The sequence below is a fragment of the Eumetopias jubatus genome, unplaced genomic scaffold (assembly GCF_037043125.1).
Source record: "Eumetopias jubatus isolate StellerSeaLion01/CBP00866 unplaced genomic scaffold, mEumJub1_p1.0 scaffold_4, whole genome shotgun sequence".
Taxonomy (NCBI): Eukaryota; Metazoa; Chordata; class Mammalia; order Carnivora; family Otariidae; genus Eumetopias; species Eumetopias jubatus.
The window spans coordinates 152,051,544-152,067,661 of record NW_028274810.1 but is presented as its reverse complement, the minus strand read 5'-3'; the positions used below and the strand labels follow the sequence as shown (position 1 = coordinate 152,067,661).

Here is a 16,118-nt window from a genome sequence, read left to right as displayed (position 1 = left end):
AGGGCCACTACATGAGACTATGCACTTTGTTTTCTGCTGAGGAGGTCACAGTAAAGCTTAGATTCACCCACTCACCAAGCCAAGACACCCATGTTGCTAAGTTCAGAAGGAAAGGGCACTGTTTCCCATTAGTCTACCAAGAGAGGCCTCTTTTTGCAAATGAACCAATCAGAGGATCCACCTTTTATCTAATTCACAAAAGATGCAGGACATCCTAGCTGAACCTGTGATTAACTGTCTTTCTTAAAAAGGCTTTCTTTTAATCGTCTGATTAATTTGCACTTGGATAAAACTAGAAGAGCGTGAGCAGTGGTCAAATCTATGTGATCATGACCGACATTTACAGATTGATGCCACTATGACAAATATGTGGTTACTTACCAGGAATGTGTTTCCGCAATGCCCACACACGACCCTTGTACCTTCTGGCTGGACTGGCAGTGCAGGCTGAGCTGGCTGTTCTTCAGAAATAAGCATTACTGGGCTAAGGTTAATTATGCGTCTACTGTGGAGAGAGAAAGGAAACAACTTCATTATCCCACAAATGGACTGAGGGCAAAACCTGTAATATATGGCATAGCAATGAAAATAGATTATACTTGTTTTATAAATTGTCAGGTTTGAAGCCAAATTCACAGAAAGTAGCAGCAATTTTGAAAGCAGAAAAATGACAGTTTTTTTAATATTTGTGATGGAAACCATCTATTATGGTGTTGGTTCTAATCAATGGCCTTGGGAACCATTTAACTGCTATTTCCAAGTTCCTACAAGTTCAAATTAGAAATTGTTTTTATCGTTCCCTATCTAGGAAGACAAGTTGAGGTTTGGTGGAGGACTACACAAGTTAAAATACTCTACATCAGCAAATATGTGTGTGCCATGAAGGTACCAAAGTGCTGAGTCACAGCCAAATTTCTCTGGGTAGGCTGGTATTCTTTGATGTCTATTTAACCAGAGTTGGACAAAAAGGAAAATGGGAGATTTCTTTTCTGTCTATTCCATCAGATGGGGTTGCAAATGATTCATTTAATGGTCAAAAAGCCAGAAACCAGAAAAACCACAGTGAAAGTCTAGATATACTTCTATCTAGGCACATCTATAATGGCATTTATCAAATCGTTCCAGAATTTATTGCATAGATTATGTTCAGCAAAGACTCATATAGCACACAGTGAGGTACACAGTGATGACTAAAACACTTCCAGGTTAAGATGAATTAAATCAAAAGTAAACTAGGGTGGTTACTTTTGGGTTTTTATTTCTTTTTCATTGAAACATTTATTTGAATTGATCTTAATCACTGTGTGTGTGTGTGTGTGTGTGTGTGTGTGTGTGTGTGTATTATAGTTGGGTGTCACCTCCCTTCACTGATAGAACAGACATCTGAAATGGCTTGCAAATAGTGTTCTCAGAAACACCTTTATTGCAACTGTTGAAACACCTGACTGCACGAATTACAGAATGGGTTTATTCTATTCACTCAGATAACACTGGTCTGCAGGTTGCAACTAGAGATCTTATAAATACCCTTATTACAAGTTTCTTAATAACTTCACTGTATATATAACGATGGGGATAAGCGGTTTCTTTTAAATAAGTTTAAGGAGTCACAATTTATTAGAGTGCATTAAGTACTTATATAACATCAAGAAAACTTTCACTGCTCATTCAAGAATATTATATCTTATGAATACTTGTGACCATTAATTTCAAACTAATCACATCATTCCTTTTAACAAAGAAAAAATAATAATCTAGGTCCTGTAATTACTTTGAGGACAAAGGTTATTTAGAACAAAGCCTGGCACATAATGAGCCTTTAATAAGTACTTGTTGGATGAACAAATGAATGAATAAATGAATGATGAATCTTTATCTCTTACCAGTTAGGTCTCGGACATCCTATTCGCCGAGATGTGTCCTTACAAATGAGGAGACAATTACAAGGGCATCTAACATATTTCTTCCCTGTTGGGGGGTTTTTGATTGGCTAGATAAGGGAAGAAAATGCAAACACAGCACATTAACCAAAGGACAGATTGCCAAAGCTTATTTGTATATAAAAAGGAAATGATTCCTTAAAAACTTCGGCTCCCCATAGTGCTACCAAAGTACAGGTTAAAGAAAAGTGCATCATAAGTGGTTTTAAATAGCTCAAATGTTGGCAAGCACTCTATGAAATTTTGGGGCTGCCGAGATATAATTGTGAAGGGCATATTTCAAAATTAGTTTGCAGTGCCCTTTTAATATGAGAAGAAAATTTAAGTTCACAACAAGAATTGTTTTCCTTTAAAGTTTTAAGACCAAAGCCAACTATCTGTCCTACCAGGTGCAAATATTCACTAAAGGTTCTTATACCTGTTTGGGAAGAGCAAACTCATTAGGAATAGTGGACAAAGAGGAGTATATAACAAATTTGAACTTTTCTTTACTGCCTAGAATATAAGAAGGGGTTAATTTTATTACATCTTTTAACTTAAAAAACAAACAACTTGCAATAACTCTTAATGTTACCATTTTTTAAACTTTACAGTAAATTTAAAAGCAAGAGTAAACACCAAAAAACCCCCACTCCTTTAAATAAGTACTTAGCAGGGCGCCTGCATGGCTCAGTGGGTTAAGCATCTACCTTCGGCTCAGGTTATGATCCCAGGGTCCTGGGATCGAGCACCACATCAGGCACCCTGCTCGCAGGGAGCCTGCTTCTCCCTCTCCCTCTGCTGCTCCCCTGCTTGTGCTCTCTCTCTCTCTCTTTCAAATAAATAAAAAATCTTTAAAAAAATAAAATAAAATAAATAAATAAGGACTTAGACTTGTTAGAGTAAATAACCTATGAAGCAATGAGATGACTAGATCATCATTCCTGGGCATGCCTACCAAAAATGTATAGCTTGAATTCAATTATTAGGGAATATCAGAAAAACCCAAAATGAGGAACATTCTACCAAACACCTTGCCTGTACTCTAGGAAAATGTCAAGGCAATCAAAGACAAAGAAAGACTACATTTCAGATTAAGGGATATTAAAGAGACATACTAGATTGACTCCTGGACCATATTGTTGTTTTTTGTATTTTTGGTTTTTTTTAATGGAACCATTGAGCAAATATGAATTAGGTCCAAAGATCAGATAATAGCCATTGTATTAATGTTAATTTCCTGCATTTGATCATTGTACTGTGATTATATAAGTGAATGTCTCTTTTTTTTTTTTTTAAAGGAAATTCACACTAAAATGCTTAGGGGTAGAAGAGACTGAGGTCTGCAGTTACCTTAAAGGGTTCTTAAAAAAAAAAAAAGATTATTTATTTATGTAGAGAGAGAAAGCCAATGTGACAAAATATTAATGCATTTGGGGAATGTGAGTATAGGGTCTGTGGGAATTCTCTGTACATAATATGTACTATTATTTTTATAACTTTTCTGTGAATCTGTAACACATTTCAAAAAAAAGATTAAAAAATTTAAGTAAACAATCTTGTAGAAATATACAAAAGTTAGCAATAAGTCATCAACAATTTATTAAACTATGTAACAGATAAAATCTGAATATCTAAGATTTATAGACATCCAGAATGTGTTACTATCCAATCTAAAATATCAAGAAAACCAAAAATTGGGTTAATTCCTGTATATCCAAATTTTCCCATTAAGTAAATGTGTACTTGGCAAATGATAAACTTTTTTAAATTTTATTCCCATCTTACTTCTAGACCTCAGTTCCCTCGTTTATAAAGCAAGGCACTTGAACTAGAAGAACTGGTCTTTACTGCCCGCCCATGCCTTGTCATGTCCGATCTGCAGGGAAATGGGGGTGAAAATGGCACTGTCCTTATGCATAAGTTTTAATATTCTTACTTAGTAAAATGAACTTGTATGTGCGTGGTGCTGTGCTGGGCACTTTACCCCTGTAATCCCAAGGGCAACTCTATTAGGTAGATATTATTATTATACCACTCTACTTGAGGAAACCACAGTGTGGAGAAGCTAAGTCCCAAGGATATAGCTACCAAGTGGCAGAGCTAGGATTCAAAGCACAGTCCATCAGCCTCCAGATCTCAGACTCATAATCAATCATGCAGCCAATTAGCTCCACTCTTCCTCCAGGACTTCTCAACTTTTCCATTAACTTGCCCTAGAAATTGCTTCTCCCTTAACCTTAAATTCTGTATTCTCTAAGCTTTGCTAAAATTTGTCCATCTTTTCTCTCCCCCAACGTCTCTCTTTTCTTTCCCAATTCCATCTACTGAAATAAGAAGGACTTTCATTAGCCTAGTTTTTTTTTGCTTTGTTATGTTTCGTTTTTTTAATCTCCTCAGGAATATCAGGTTCCTATTAGAGGTGGCTGCTGAGGAGAATAGACACACTGATCTCTTGTTTTAGGTGACATGAGGAGAATGAAATACAGTGAAACTGAACGGGGAACGGTGACAGTGAACAGAAGCTGCTTTGTTGGATCCTGGTCCATTTACCTGTTCTTTTCAACCCAGAATTTCTCCAGAGAAGCTGCTAGTTGCCTAACACCTCTTCACTCATAAATTCAAGATCAAATTATATTGCAAACATTGGCAAGTCATCTGTTAAAGCACTCCTCACACACATTTTTCCCCCTCTTCTCCTTCCCTTTAATATAACTGATTCCACACAAGGCAATCTAATTAGATACTATTCATTTTCTCTAGAATATTGAGAAATACTTACATTTCCTTACTTAACAGGAGTTATAATGATATAAAAATGTCAGCACAATTTTCTTTATGTCCAGAAGTAGTTTATTTGTACCCAAATCCTCTTGTTCTAAAAAATGAACTCATCACTTCTGAGTAGCCAGATTGAGGCTGTTGGCTAAATCCATAGCCTGTTCTGTTTACTTCCAAAGGTAAATATAAAGCTTTAAAAGTTTTTTTATACTCGCTAAAGAACAAAAGTTCGTAGGGATGGTGGAACAGGAGAAAAAAATGAAACCTTTCAGGTACTGAGTGTTTGTTGTTGTTGTTGTTTTAATAGCCATCTATGTCTGACAACTCTTATTTGGTTGTTAACTCTAAAATGAGCACTACGGAGGTTAATGTTAAGTTTGCTAGTGAGTGTTCAACCTAAAAAGAAAAGAGCTGGTTCTGTAGGTATCGCCTCTATTTACACAGTAAAGTTCATCTCCAAATGACGTCCCTTATAAAAAAATCCACATTTGCAATGAAATATATTGCTTCATGACTTAAGGTTTTAGTTTATGACTTTTCGGTAAAACATATAAAGCCCAGTATACATGTTTCATGGTTCTTAGAGACACAATAATCTTTGGCTGACTTTTTTTGAGACTTTTCTAAAAAGGAAAAATAAACAAATACCAACAATTGATATTTAATTGCAGATTTTGAGAGAGATTGAAATTTTAAAAATAAAAATAAAGCCTAACCATAAAAGCAGAAATATATTTAATCTAACTAATAGACACTTTCCAGTTCATTACTTGAAACTAAAAATTTTACTTAAAATGTAGTTGTTCTTCACCAGGTTCAGTTAAAAAAAAAATGTGCCCTTCAAATTTTTTGAACATTTCTCTAAATTACTATCAAGCAAACAGAATAAAATACCAAGCTATTTGTAAACACTTTGGCACAGATATCAATAATAAATGCATAATCTTAAGTCCAGAAAAACCATACAGACATCCTACAGATGTAAAGCAGATTTAAATAATTTTCGACATAGTAAGTACAAAGTCCACATCTGAAGTGAAATTTGGCGTATCTTCATTTTTCTGAAAATCAAAATGGATTTAGTTGTGATGTGGATAGACACTGAGGATAATTATAAATACCTGACTAGGGCAGTCTCATGTTAAAAAATAAAGAGCCAAAAGGCATTATATTTAAATTCACCATGAAATTTTCATAATGGAATTAGCTTTAAACACCTGCAGACATCTTTGTATGATAAAAGAGAACTAGAGAGAAGAAAGAAAGGATGAGAAAATACGGCCATATCTATATCCAGCCCACGTCTACCTTTAAGTAACATTACTGGAGTATTTCCTTTAGAGACAAGATGTCAGGTAACAATTTATGCTTTATTAATGGAAATCCCCACTTACCGTAGCTTCATTGCAAACCGTGCACTTAACCACATGCTGGTGAAGCTTGCCATCCAAGTTGATGAGAGATTGGCACACGCGGCAATTTATTACTGGAATACCACTGGCATCGGGGCTGACAATGGCTGTATATGGAGGTGGGAGTTCCGCTGAAAAGGTTATCAGTCACTGAATCAGAGCCAGCCGTATTACAGAGAATAGAGGTAAAGCAGAAACTATCACAAATGACCTCATTCTTGTATTTATGTTTTCAAAACTAGCCAACTTATCCTAGTTTCAGAGCACAAACACACATGGAAATACATTGTGAAGTAGAATAATTCTTCCTCTGATAAAATCTAAATCATGTTTGCCTCGGTCTACCCAAATGATCCAGTTTCCTTTTACTAACCTATACACAACATATCCACTCTGTTCCTGCAGAAACTCGGAGAGCTTGTAATGGGAAAGTGATGATTCATGCCTAAAGAATCTGACACTAATGATCTGGTTACCAACAGAAACAGTCAGTGAGCACAAAGTTTCTAAATCACTTATACACACCCATAAATTGTGCAGCCGTCATGCTGTGTTTATAAAGGGACCAGCATGTAACTGCTGGCCATGTCAACAACAAAACAGTTTTGGTGGCAGCTAAGGACAGACAAAAGTGAATGTAGGAAAACTAAACGTATCAACATGGAAAAAAGCTAATTGGAATAGAACAATGCTAATTTCAGACACAAAACAAAAATAAACAACATTTTTTTATCTCAAATTTGTAACTTTAACATTAAAAATCCAGGAAATGCACTTAAGTATTTATGGGTAAAACTATGATGTCTGGGATTTGGTTTAAATACTCTAAGGCAAAAATGGTTTAAGAGATGAAACAAGATTAGCAAAATGTTGATAATGAATAAATATGATGATATAGAAAGTCATTTTGTTCTTACTACTTTTGTGTGTGTTTGGAAATTGCCAGAATAGGGGCACCTGAGTGGCTCAGTCGGTTGGGCGTCTGACTCTTGGCTTTGGCTTGGGTCATGATCTCGGGGTCCCGGGACTGAGCACCATGTGTGTCAGGATCTGCACTCAGCAGGAGTCTGCTTGGGATTCTCTCTCTCCCTGTCCCTTTCCTTCTTCCCCTTCCCAATCCGTGCTTGCTCTCTCTCTAAAATAAATAAATAAACCTTAAAAAAGAAACACACACACACACACACACACACACACACACACACAGTTTTTTGAGTCCTAAGTTTGCCTGATTGGGTAAAGGGTGGAAGCCCCGTTTCAGAATCATGTTCATCTACCAGAAGTATGTATTTGTTGTGGAAGTCTGAGAAAAAGAATCTAGATGTACTACTCTGGAATGGGATTTCTAAAGGGGACAGCCTAACCCCATTGTGTAGCTACCTCAATTACAGGTATAGGAGGTCCTTTTCAGGAAAGGTATTGTCTTAGGACTTCTAGAAAAGGCCACACCTCAACACACGATTCATGATTGAAGCCCCACTAAAGAGAACTGGTATTTCGAAGGGCTTCTGTGATACTCTAAGATACAATCACAATAGCTAATTATGAAAAGAGTTATTTTTGAAATAGAGATTTTCTATCCAGTGAATTAGATTCTGAACTCTGTGGTATTTTTTAAAGCATAGCACACCATGGTACGTTTAAAATTCGCATATTACCACCTGGCATCCTTGCAGTTTATCATATAGATTTTTTTAGACTAGCAAAGGATTAGCAATAAGTGCTATTCATTTAAATGATTCATAATAAGGGGCGCCTGGGTGGCTCAGTCGGTTGAGGCTCTGACTCAGTTTCAGCTCAGGTCATGATCTTAGGGTTGTGGGATTGAGCCCCCAGTCAGGCGCCGTGCCCAGCAAGGGGGTGGTGTCTGCTTGAGATTCTCTCCCTCTGCCCCTCCCCTTACTTGCACACACATGCTCTCTCTCTAAAATAAATAAATCTTTAAAAAATAATAATAAATGATTCATGATAAGCTAAATTTCCATAGCAGTCAGGCTCTGAAAGAGACCACTTTGAAATGACAATACACATACATTTCTGGGAGGCTTCTACCAGAACACTGCCAAATACTGAACTGCAAAAGAAGCTATAGATGTCTTAAATTATAAGAATAGCTTTAAATCCTTGAAAGAATTTGAGGTTGATCCAGAGTGACTTGGAACATATTAATCAAGAAGGAAAAACAGGTTAAAGAAACAATGAGTCAACAGTACTTGGAGCCCTTGCAATTTGCAGATTACTTTATCAGATCTCAATAAAGAAGATATTGTTCTTAGAAAACAAATACATACCTCACTAGAAATTCTAGACACACTACCTGGTGTTTAATAATAAATATTGCTTTAATAATTATTAGCATTATTAATAAAAGTAGTTTCATCTCTTGCCTTTTCTTGAGTTATGAAGTAACATGGAGTCTCCCATAATTCCAGGTCTCCATCTTACATAATATGACAGAAAAGAAATTTAAAGACGAGAATTTCACAAAGAAAACAAGTGCATTGAGGATGGGGGGGAGGGTTAGCCACACACTGCAGCATACATAAAAGGCCAGTAAAGCCCATCTACTCCAAAAGGCAAAAGCTTTGTTCAGAGGAATCTAAAACTCCCAATGAGGGATTAAAAAAGCATTTAAAGTGCATCACAGCCAACAAAACCCTGTGAATTTTTTCTCTAAGATTTGTACCACATAATTTTTAACCTGTCAAAAAAAGCTTTCGATTATGACAAAAATAAGCTTGAATCTTTTGGAGGCTTGAGAAGAGGAGGGAAGGGAAAAGAAAAAGAAGTGAGGATCAGAAATTTACGATGGGAGAGGCTGTAGGTTCCATGAGACCAGAGTCATGTCTGGCTTGTTCAGGACTGACTCACCAGCACTTGTCATAGTGCCTGGTCTATGGTAGATGTTCAGTGACTATTCAATGAATGGATGGATGGATGGATGGATGGATGGATGGATGGATGGATGGGCGAATCACTGCAATATTTCAGACACATCTATTTCTCTTGGGAGGTTAACACTAAGTATATTACTGCTGCTCTCACTGAAGAGGAGCTTGGGTCCTACAGAGCATGCAAGTAAGCCTCACTGAAAAAAGGGTCTCTACTATATAGAAGAATACCCTCCAAATCATGCACTGACAGAGGTGAGGTAGTCAGGGGACACTGGCCTGGCCCCCCATATAAGTGGAATCAATCCAAGAGATCAATAGAATGACAGATGCTGCAGCCTAATTGCTCTACTAAGCAGTGCTTTCAGGCCTATTGTCTCAATTCTCTGTCCATTACTTCAGCCTTAAGCCGATATAGAGATATGTCTTGGACTTTAACCCCCAAAAAACCCTTCATCTATAACTCCATCTCCTTTTGTGAGGGACTTTTAATCCCTTTTAAGATATCAGAGATATCTTCCACGGTTAGTAAACCTGTAATAATTGGCAATTTAGATTGTTCTTTCTGTCTCTTTTCAATTTAAAAGTCAACAGATCACAACTATCATACCTATTTCAAATTTCTGCCCTGGATAAAAGGTCCACTGTTATCTCAGAACTCAGGATCATTAGATATTGAGAGCCACAAAAAGTCTTCATTTTGGAAGAGTCTTATTATTTAAACAACGGTCATTTTCTCTATGGGGTTTACCTAAGTGAAAAATCTTTTTTTCCTCCATGTGAGCAGTATTTGTTAGACCAGTAATTCCCAATCCTGAAAAACTCCTTCAAAGTTGCAGTTATAGCATGTTAGAAATTAAAGCAATATTAGGAATAACATAGTCTAACTTCTTCCACTTATGGAAGAGAAAACTGAGGCCTAGAAGTTCTAACTTTTGAATAGATTTGTATACAGCCTTCAGCAAAGTCAAGAGCTGACTACACTCCCAGAGATTTCTCCACAGTAACAGTTTTCTCTCTTGGTGAATAATTCAATACAGGCAAAAACGTAAGGACTAGTGAGAATTCTGTAGAAACACTAAGACAAGAATCAGATCTGAGCTAAAAGGGAAGAGGAGAAGGAGAAGGAAGACAGGGAAAATTAAAAAAAAAATAGGACAGAGTATAAAAAACGAATCCATTCATGATAATAAAAACTTGATAGAAAAACCGAGACTCATAAAGAGATGATATGAAAGAATATGGATCACAAGGAATACATAATGGTCTTCCTGAAACACTCCAAAGGAACCATTATTATTCTGTAAACCCACAGGTGATCAAATTACACTTTCCCATCATAAACACAGACCTAATTTATCTGTTTTATGCCAAACAGCCCCTTGTCCTGCTAATTCATCCTAGTGTATTAACCCATACTTCATTTTTTTTTTTTACCAGATATATCCTCCAGCATCTTAAAGGTTGAAATTGTTTTTGCTGGATTGCTCTGGCCTTTCTTAGCTCAGTTATTCCTTTATAAGCCTCTTCGATGGCAATCTTTTCCAGTTTAATTCACTTACTTCATTAATGCACTCTTTATACTCACCCCTTCAGGCCCCTGACAAAGATGTGGTACCAAAATTGAAACATGACATCCAATTAAAATGAGATATTTTAGGACACTATGATTACAGGATGAGCAAGCAAAGTGTAAAGGGCCAGCCTGTGAGGAAAGCCCTGGCTGGCTTTTTCTACTCCTTAGGATCTTTGTGGAGAATATGGATTAGGGACAGAGTGAGCCTGGTTAGTATGGGTTTTCTACATCCAGGGTGAAACCTCTCCAGTCCAGCTGTGCACTGAGAAGGGGAAGACCACCTTCTGTTCTTCCCCTCTGTGAAACCAAAGAAATAAAACTATTCTGGGAGACTCTTGGGTTCTTCCAGAACCATGAAACCCTCAGAAGGTTCCATCGAGCTGAAGTCAGCATGGAAGGGTAAACATGCTACTTATTACCTTACTGACCCTTAGCTCCCAATCTACCCTTCTCTGCTTTGTCATGCTGGAGCCGAAATTCTGCAGACCACACTGTAGCTTTGCCAGCTGGCTGCAGGCTACATCTGTGAACAGGAGGTGATAAAGGGAGCCTGAAAGGTTGGGGGAGGAAGAAGGGACTCACAGCCCTTTCCCGAGGTGCACTTTCTCCAGAGCTCAGGGACATCAGCACCAGCTGGCCAGTGCCTCTTAGAAGTCATGTCTCAGTTCTGTAGAACCCCACCTCTAAATTATTACATCTTACTGGCTCTAATCCCTTCCCTCTGTTCTCTCAGCCCTAGTCCTCATGGTAGCTGCTTCCTACATCTGATACCTACTTGATACCTCAGGATAGTATTTTTACCTTTTAAGTACCTAGTGAACAACTTCATACATAATTAACAATTTTATTATATTCCATTGTATGGTTTCTATCTTCAGGTCTTAACTGATACAAAAACTCATGCCAAGAGTAATCCCAGGAAATTGACCCTCAAAAATGGGATTGGAGGGGGCGCCTGGGTGGCTCAGTTGGTTGGGCATCCAACTCTTGATTTGGGCTCAGGTCTGATCTCAGGGTCGTGGGATCAAGCTCCACAACGGCTCAGTGATCAGTGAGGAGTCTGCTTGAGATTCTCTCTCACACTCTCCCTCTGCCCCTCCCCCTGCTCTCTCTCTCTCTCTCTCTCTCTCTATCTCTTTCTCTCAAATAAATAAATCTTTACAAAAAATGGGATTGGAGAAATGGTTTGATCATGCCTTGGGCTCAAACGCAGTGCTGAGCTCCTTTACCAGTGGGACACAGTATGGTAGAAATTGATGGCTTGCAGTGGCATCCTGATGAATCAGATTATCCCCTATAGATGACTGTGATGGTTGTGGCTCCTTCACTAGACCATATGGCAGTAATAATTACTATACAGATTGTGATATGGGGTTGATTCCCATGAATACACTGGAGCATTTACAGAAAGGAAATGAGAAGCTCAGGTCTTTAAACTCAGCTCAAGTCATGGTCAGAGAACCAAAGAACTTCTATTGCAGCCCTAAAAGTATCCTTTATATCTACTTGTCACAGGGCTTATCCTGCTGTAAATGAAACACAAATTCAATTGTGTAGATTTCAAAATTATAATGTCAGGTAAATTCACAGGCTTACCAAGCTCTCTGTGAAAGTTGGAACACTGATTGTGAAGGAGTGGACCCCTGAAACATGTAACAGACATCTAGTTGTAGCCAAACAGAGGTGAGAAACTCTGAGTCACTCTGAGCTTCCCTTATGAGTAGAAAGCAGCTTTTCTCCTTGTGTTTGAAGAGACAAGCCTTCCCTCACAGGAAAACTGTCTCGCTAGTGGACAGCCATTCTCCTTAAGACTCATCCTCACCTCTGGTTGCCTCAAAACACATAACTAAGCTCAGATCTCAACACGTTCCAGGACGACAAGTAGAAAGCATGACTAGGAAGCAGCAGCTTATACATCAAGAGAATTGCAAGGTTTTGAAAATATATATTGTCAGAAACTTGCGAGAATATGTGTAGGGGTAGATCCTAAGAGTGTCAAACCAGAGGATGGAACATAACACTGAGTTGAGCCAAATTTAATCATAGGGTGCATTTACCAGATGCTCTGGATTCGATGTTTGTTTTAAAGCTGGAAGTAGCTCTCTTGTCAGTTTGCTTGTCTGTTGGTGAGACTCGGCCTTACGTTTAATGGACTTGTGACATCAGAACGCAGCTAGCCTGGCGCGGAAGAAGAATCAAAGGCTTAGGGAGTTAGGCTGTCGGCGTGAATTTATGAGATGAAATGTGCATGCCCACACCCTACTACATCGATTTGCTTATTTTCTACGTTGGACTGCTGCTCCCAGGCACTCCTAGTTCTGTAACTGAGGAGGTGTGATACAAAGCCCTGCTCTACGCTCTGATGCCAGAGAAAGTCAAGAGGCCTTCAGCTCCGTTCGGGAGGAAAGCAGCAGCCAGCCAGGCACACCGTGGCGGGTTCCCAGGAGGTAGTGAGCACGCGCTGGGTCACAAGCATCTACCATGCACCAGGTGCAGCCCTAGAGGAACATCCGGAACGCCGTGTGCAGTGAGACAGGCTCCAGGGCTTCAAGGACTTGTGTTGTTAACATGGAGAAAGACAGGAAAAGTGCCAGTATAACTGGGTGTGCTAAGTGCTCTGATAAGGACGTGCATGGGGGCTTTGCGAGCAAAGAGGGCATCTAATTCTGCCTAAGGCAGAGTATGTGTCAGGGGTGCGGGCTGGTGGCAAGGGCAGAGGAGGCTGGTGGCAGAGTCAGTCTAGCACAGTTCAGCTTTCCTCCAATACCACAACCTTTCTCCACACTGTTACCTTTAGCTCCTTTCTCCAAACAGTAGCTCTAGAGAAACAGCCTAACCTTATTGAGTGTGGTTGTAGTATCAGCTTGGAACCAATATCAATCTACATCTGAATGCCTCCAATACTGCTTGTAAGAGCTTATGTGTGCCCACGGCAGACCCCAAGGCAACAGCAAACCAGGCATTTTCTCTAGCAGGTAATGATGGGGACTGAATTCCACTCTGAGCTATTAATCTCTTTTCTTTCCCTCCCTTCCTGGTCTCAGGCATTTGGGCCGTATCAAAACACTGCCACATAACTGGGGATGCCAGCAAGGATGCCCACTGACCTGCCAATGGCCAGTTCCTGGAAGACAAATTTCTGCTCTGCCCTCTCTGCTTCTCATAAGGCAATATTTCTGCCTCATTCTAATAATGCATTTCATCTGTGGCACTGGCGCTTTCTTCAAGTATTGACAGTAAATAAGTTATGTTTTCTTTTTTTTTAAGATTTTATTTATTTATTTGACAGAGAGAGAGAGAGCACAGCAGGGGGAGCAGAAGAGGGAAAAGGAGGCTCCCCGCTGAGCAGGGAGCCCGATGCGAGACTCGATCCCAGGACCCTGGGACCATGACCTAAGTTGAAGGCAGATGCTTAACCGACTGAGCCACCCAAGGGCCCCAAATTATGTATTCTTTCACTTTATCAACAACTGTGTTTATTTCTATTTCAAAAGATGCAATTTTTTTCTGACATGACTTATGGGCAATCATATTGTTTACATGCATGGCCACATTCATAATCTGTTCTTTGCAATATTGCTTCCAAGAAAGCATGTGTTTCAAGAAAAATAGAGAGACATTTACTTTCAGTACAGAAAAAGAAATTGTTGGGGCGCCTGGGTGGTTCAGTCGTTGGGCATCTGCCTTCAGCTCAGGTCATGATCCCAGGGTCCTGGGATCGAGCCCCACATCGGGCTCCCTGCTCGGCGGGAAGCCTGCTTCTCCCTCTCCCACTCTCCCTGCTTGTGTTCCTGCTCTCGCTGTGTCTCTCTGTCAAATAAATAAATGAAATCTTAAAAAAAAAAAAAAAGAAAAAGAAATTGTTGTTCCCAGGGCAAAAAATGGACTTACCTAGAAATTAAGAAACTCCTCCTATAGCCTAAGGAGATAAAGAATTCCTATTCTGTCATTCTTCCTAGACAGCTCATTTTCACTACGTATCTACATTTCTAAAGACTGCATTTCTAAAAAAAAGGAAGACACTCCTTTACATATAACTAAGTATGCACACTAAATGATAACTTACAGGTTACAAGTATTCATAAATCAGTTCTAAAATATAATCAAATATAACTGAGCCCCAAATCTGTTACAAGACATTTTAGATAAGAGAGAGTATAGGAGGGAAAATGACCTCAGTATGTGAGGAAGGGAAAAAAGTTCAACCAGATTCATAATTTTATTTGCTTCAATATATGAAACAGCATGGCAGAATAAGTTCCAACATAATCACGGCACCTGGCTTGGCTCAGTGGGTAGAGCATGTGATTCTTGATCTCAGGGTTGTGAGTTCAAACCCCACTATGGGCATAGAGATTACTTTAAAACAAAACAAAACAAAACAAAACCCAGGTGCTTGGGTGGCTCAGTTGGTTAAGCATCTGCCTTCAGCCCAGGTCCTGATCCCTGTTCAGCAGGGAGTCTGCTTCTCCCTCTGCCTGCTGCTCGCCCATTTGTGCTCTCTCTCTCTCTGTCAAATAAATAAATAAGTAAAATTAAAAAAAAAACAAACCCAAGGTCCAGCATAATTAGATGGTAAGGATATATGAATGATAATATAATACTCAGTATTTTCCTATCTTAAATATTTCACCCATTTAAAAAATGACTTAGGGATTAAAAGATTCTAGATGAAGTCAACAGTTCAGTAATTTTGGAATTTGGCACATATTCACCATAAATCTAAGCAAAATCAGACACAAAAATGGAGTGAAATGAACTTCTTAAAACCAGTATTTAATTTTTAAGCATACAGTAAGTATATAAAGATATTTAGTAAGTTCCTTAAATTCTTTTTGTTTTTGAAAATTTTATTTATTTATTTATTTATTTATTTATTTATTTATTTATTTAATTTGACAGAGAGGAAGCACAAGCAGGGGGAACAGGGAGAGGGAGGGAGAGGGAGAAGCAGGCTCCCCACTGAACAGAGAGCCTGACCAGATGTGTGGCTTGATCTCAGGACCCTGAGATCATGACCTGAGCCGAAGGTAGACACTTAACCAACTGAGCCACCCAGGCGCCCCAAGTCCCTTAAATTCTAGTGCTTAGATATTTTTACCTCATGGGTTAAAATTTCATTTCAAAATACAGAGATTACTAAAGAAATCCAGAAGTTAATCCAGGAGAGTAAGTTCCTCATTACAGCCAGCAGACGGTATAGCCCTGGAGCTCCTTCCTTTGCCATGCGGGCATTTCTAAGGTGGAAGGAGATCTGGCTGTCTGCTCCGCTGGCTCACTTTGTTTTTGCTCTCCTGTTAACTTCAGCTGCAAAACCTTCACTCCCTGAGTGACTTCAAAATCCCCGTCATGCCATCCTTTCTTGCTTTCTCAGTCTATCATTCATTCATTCCACATTTGTTGAGTGCCTAGATGTATAAGATCGTTTGCAAGGGGCTATGAAAGGGACTCAGTGATGAAAGATACAGGAACCCTATCTCCTTCCTTGTCTCCCTTAACAGGCTCATATAAACAAATAAATATTAAGATATAGAATGGAGGG

The 16,118-nt window shown here is 38.9% G+C and overlaps 1 protein-coding gene across 2 annotated transcripts in view; it reads right to left on the bottom strand.

The window, feature by feature from the left end:
- Nucleotides 1–16,118, bottom strand: part of PIP4P2 (phosphatidylinositol-4,5-bisphosphate 4-phosphatase 2) — a 54,519-nt gene that overhangs the window by 26,251 nt on the left and 12,150 nt on the right. For both annotated transcript variants that reach the window (XM_028112393.1, XM_028112389.2), the window contains exons 2-4: nucleotides 6,095–6,243; nucleotides 1,884–1,990; nucleotides 382–505 (exon numbers count right to left, since the gene is read on the bottom strand). In XM_028112393.1, the coding sequence (XP_027968194.1) occupies nucleotides 382–505; nucleotides 1,884–1,990; nucleotides 6,095–6,243 (380 nt within the window). The remainder of the gene's footprint in view (nucleotides 1–381; nucleotides 506–1,883; nucleotides 1,991–6,094; nucleotides 6,244–16,118) is intronic.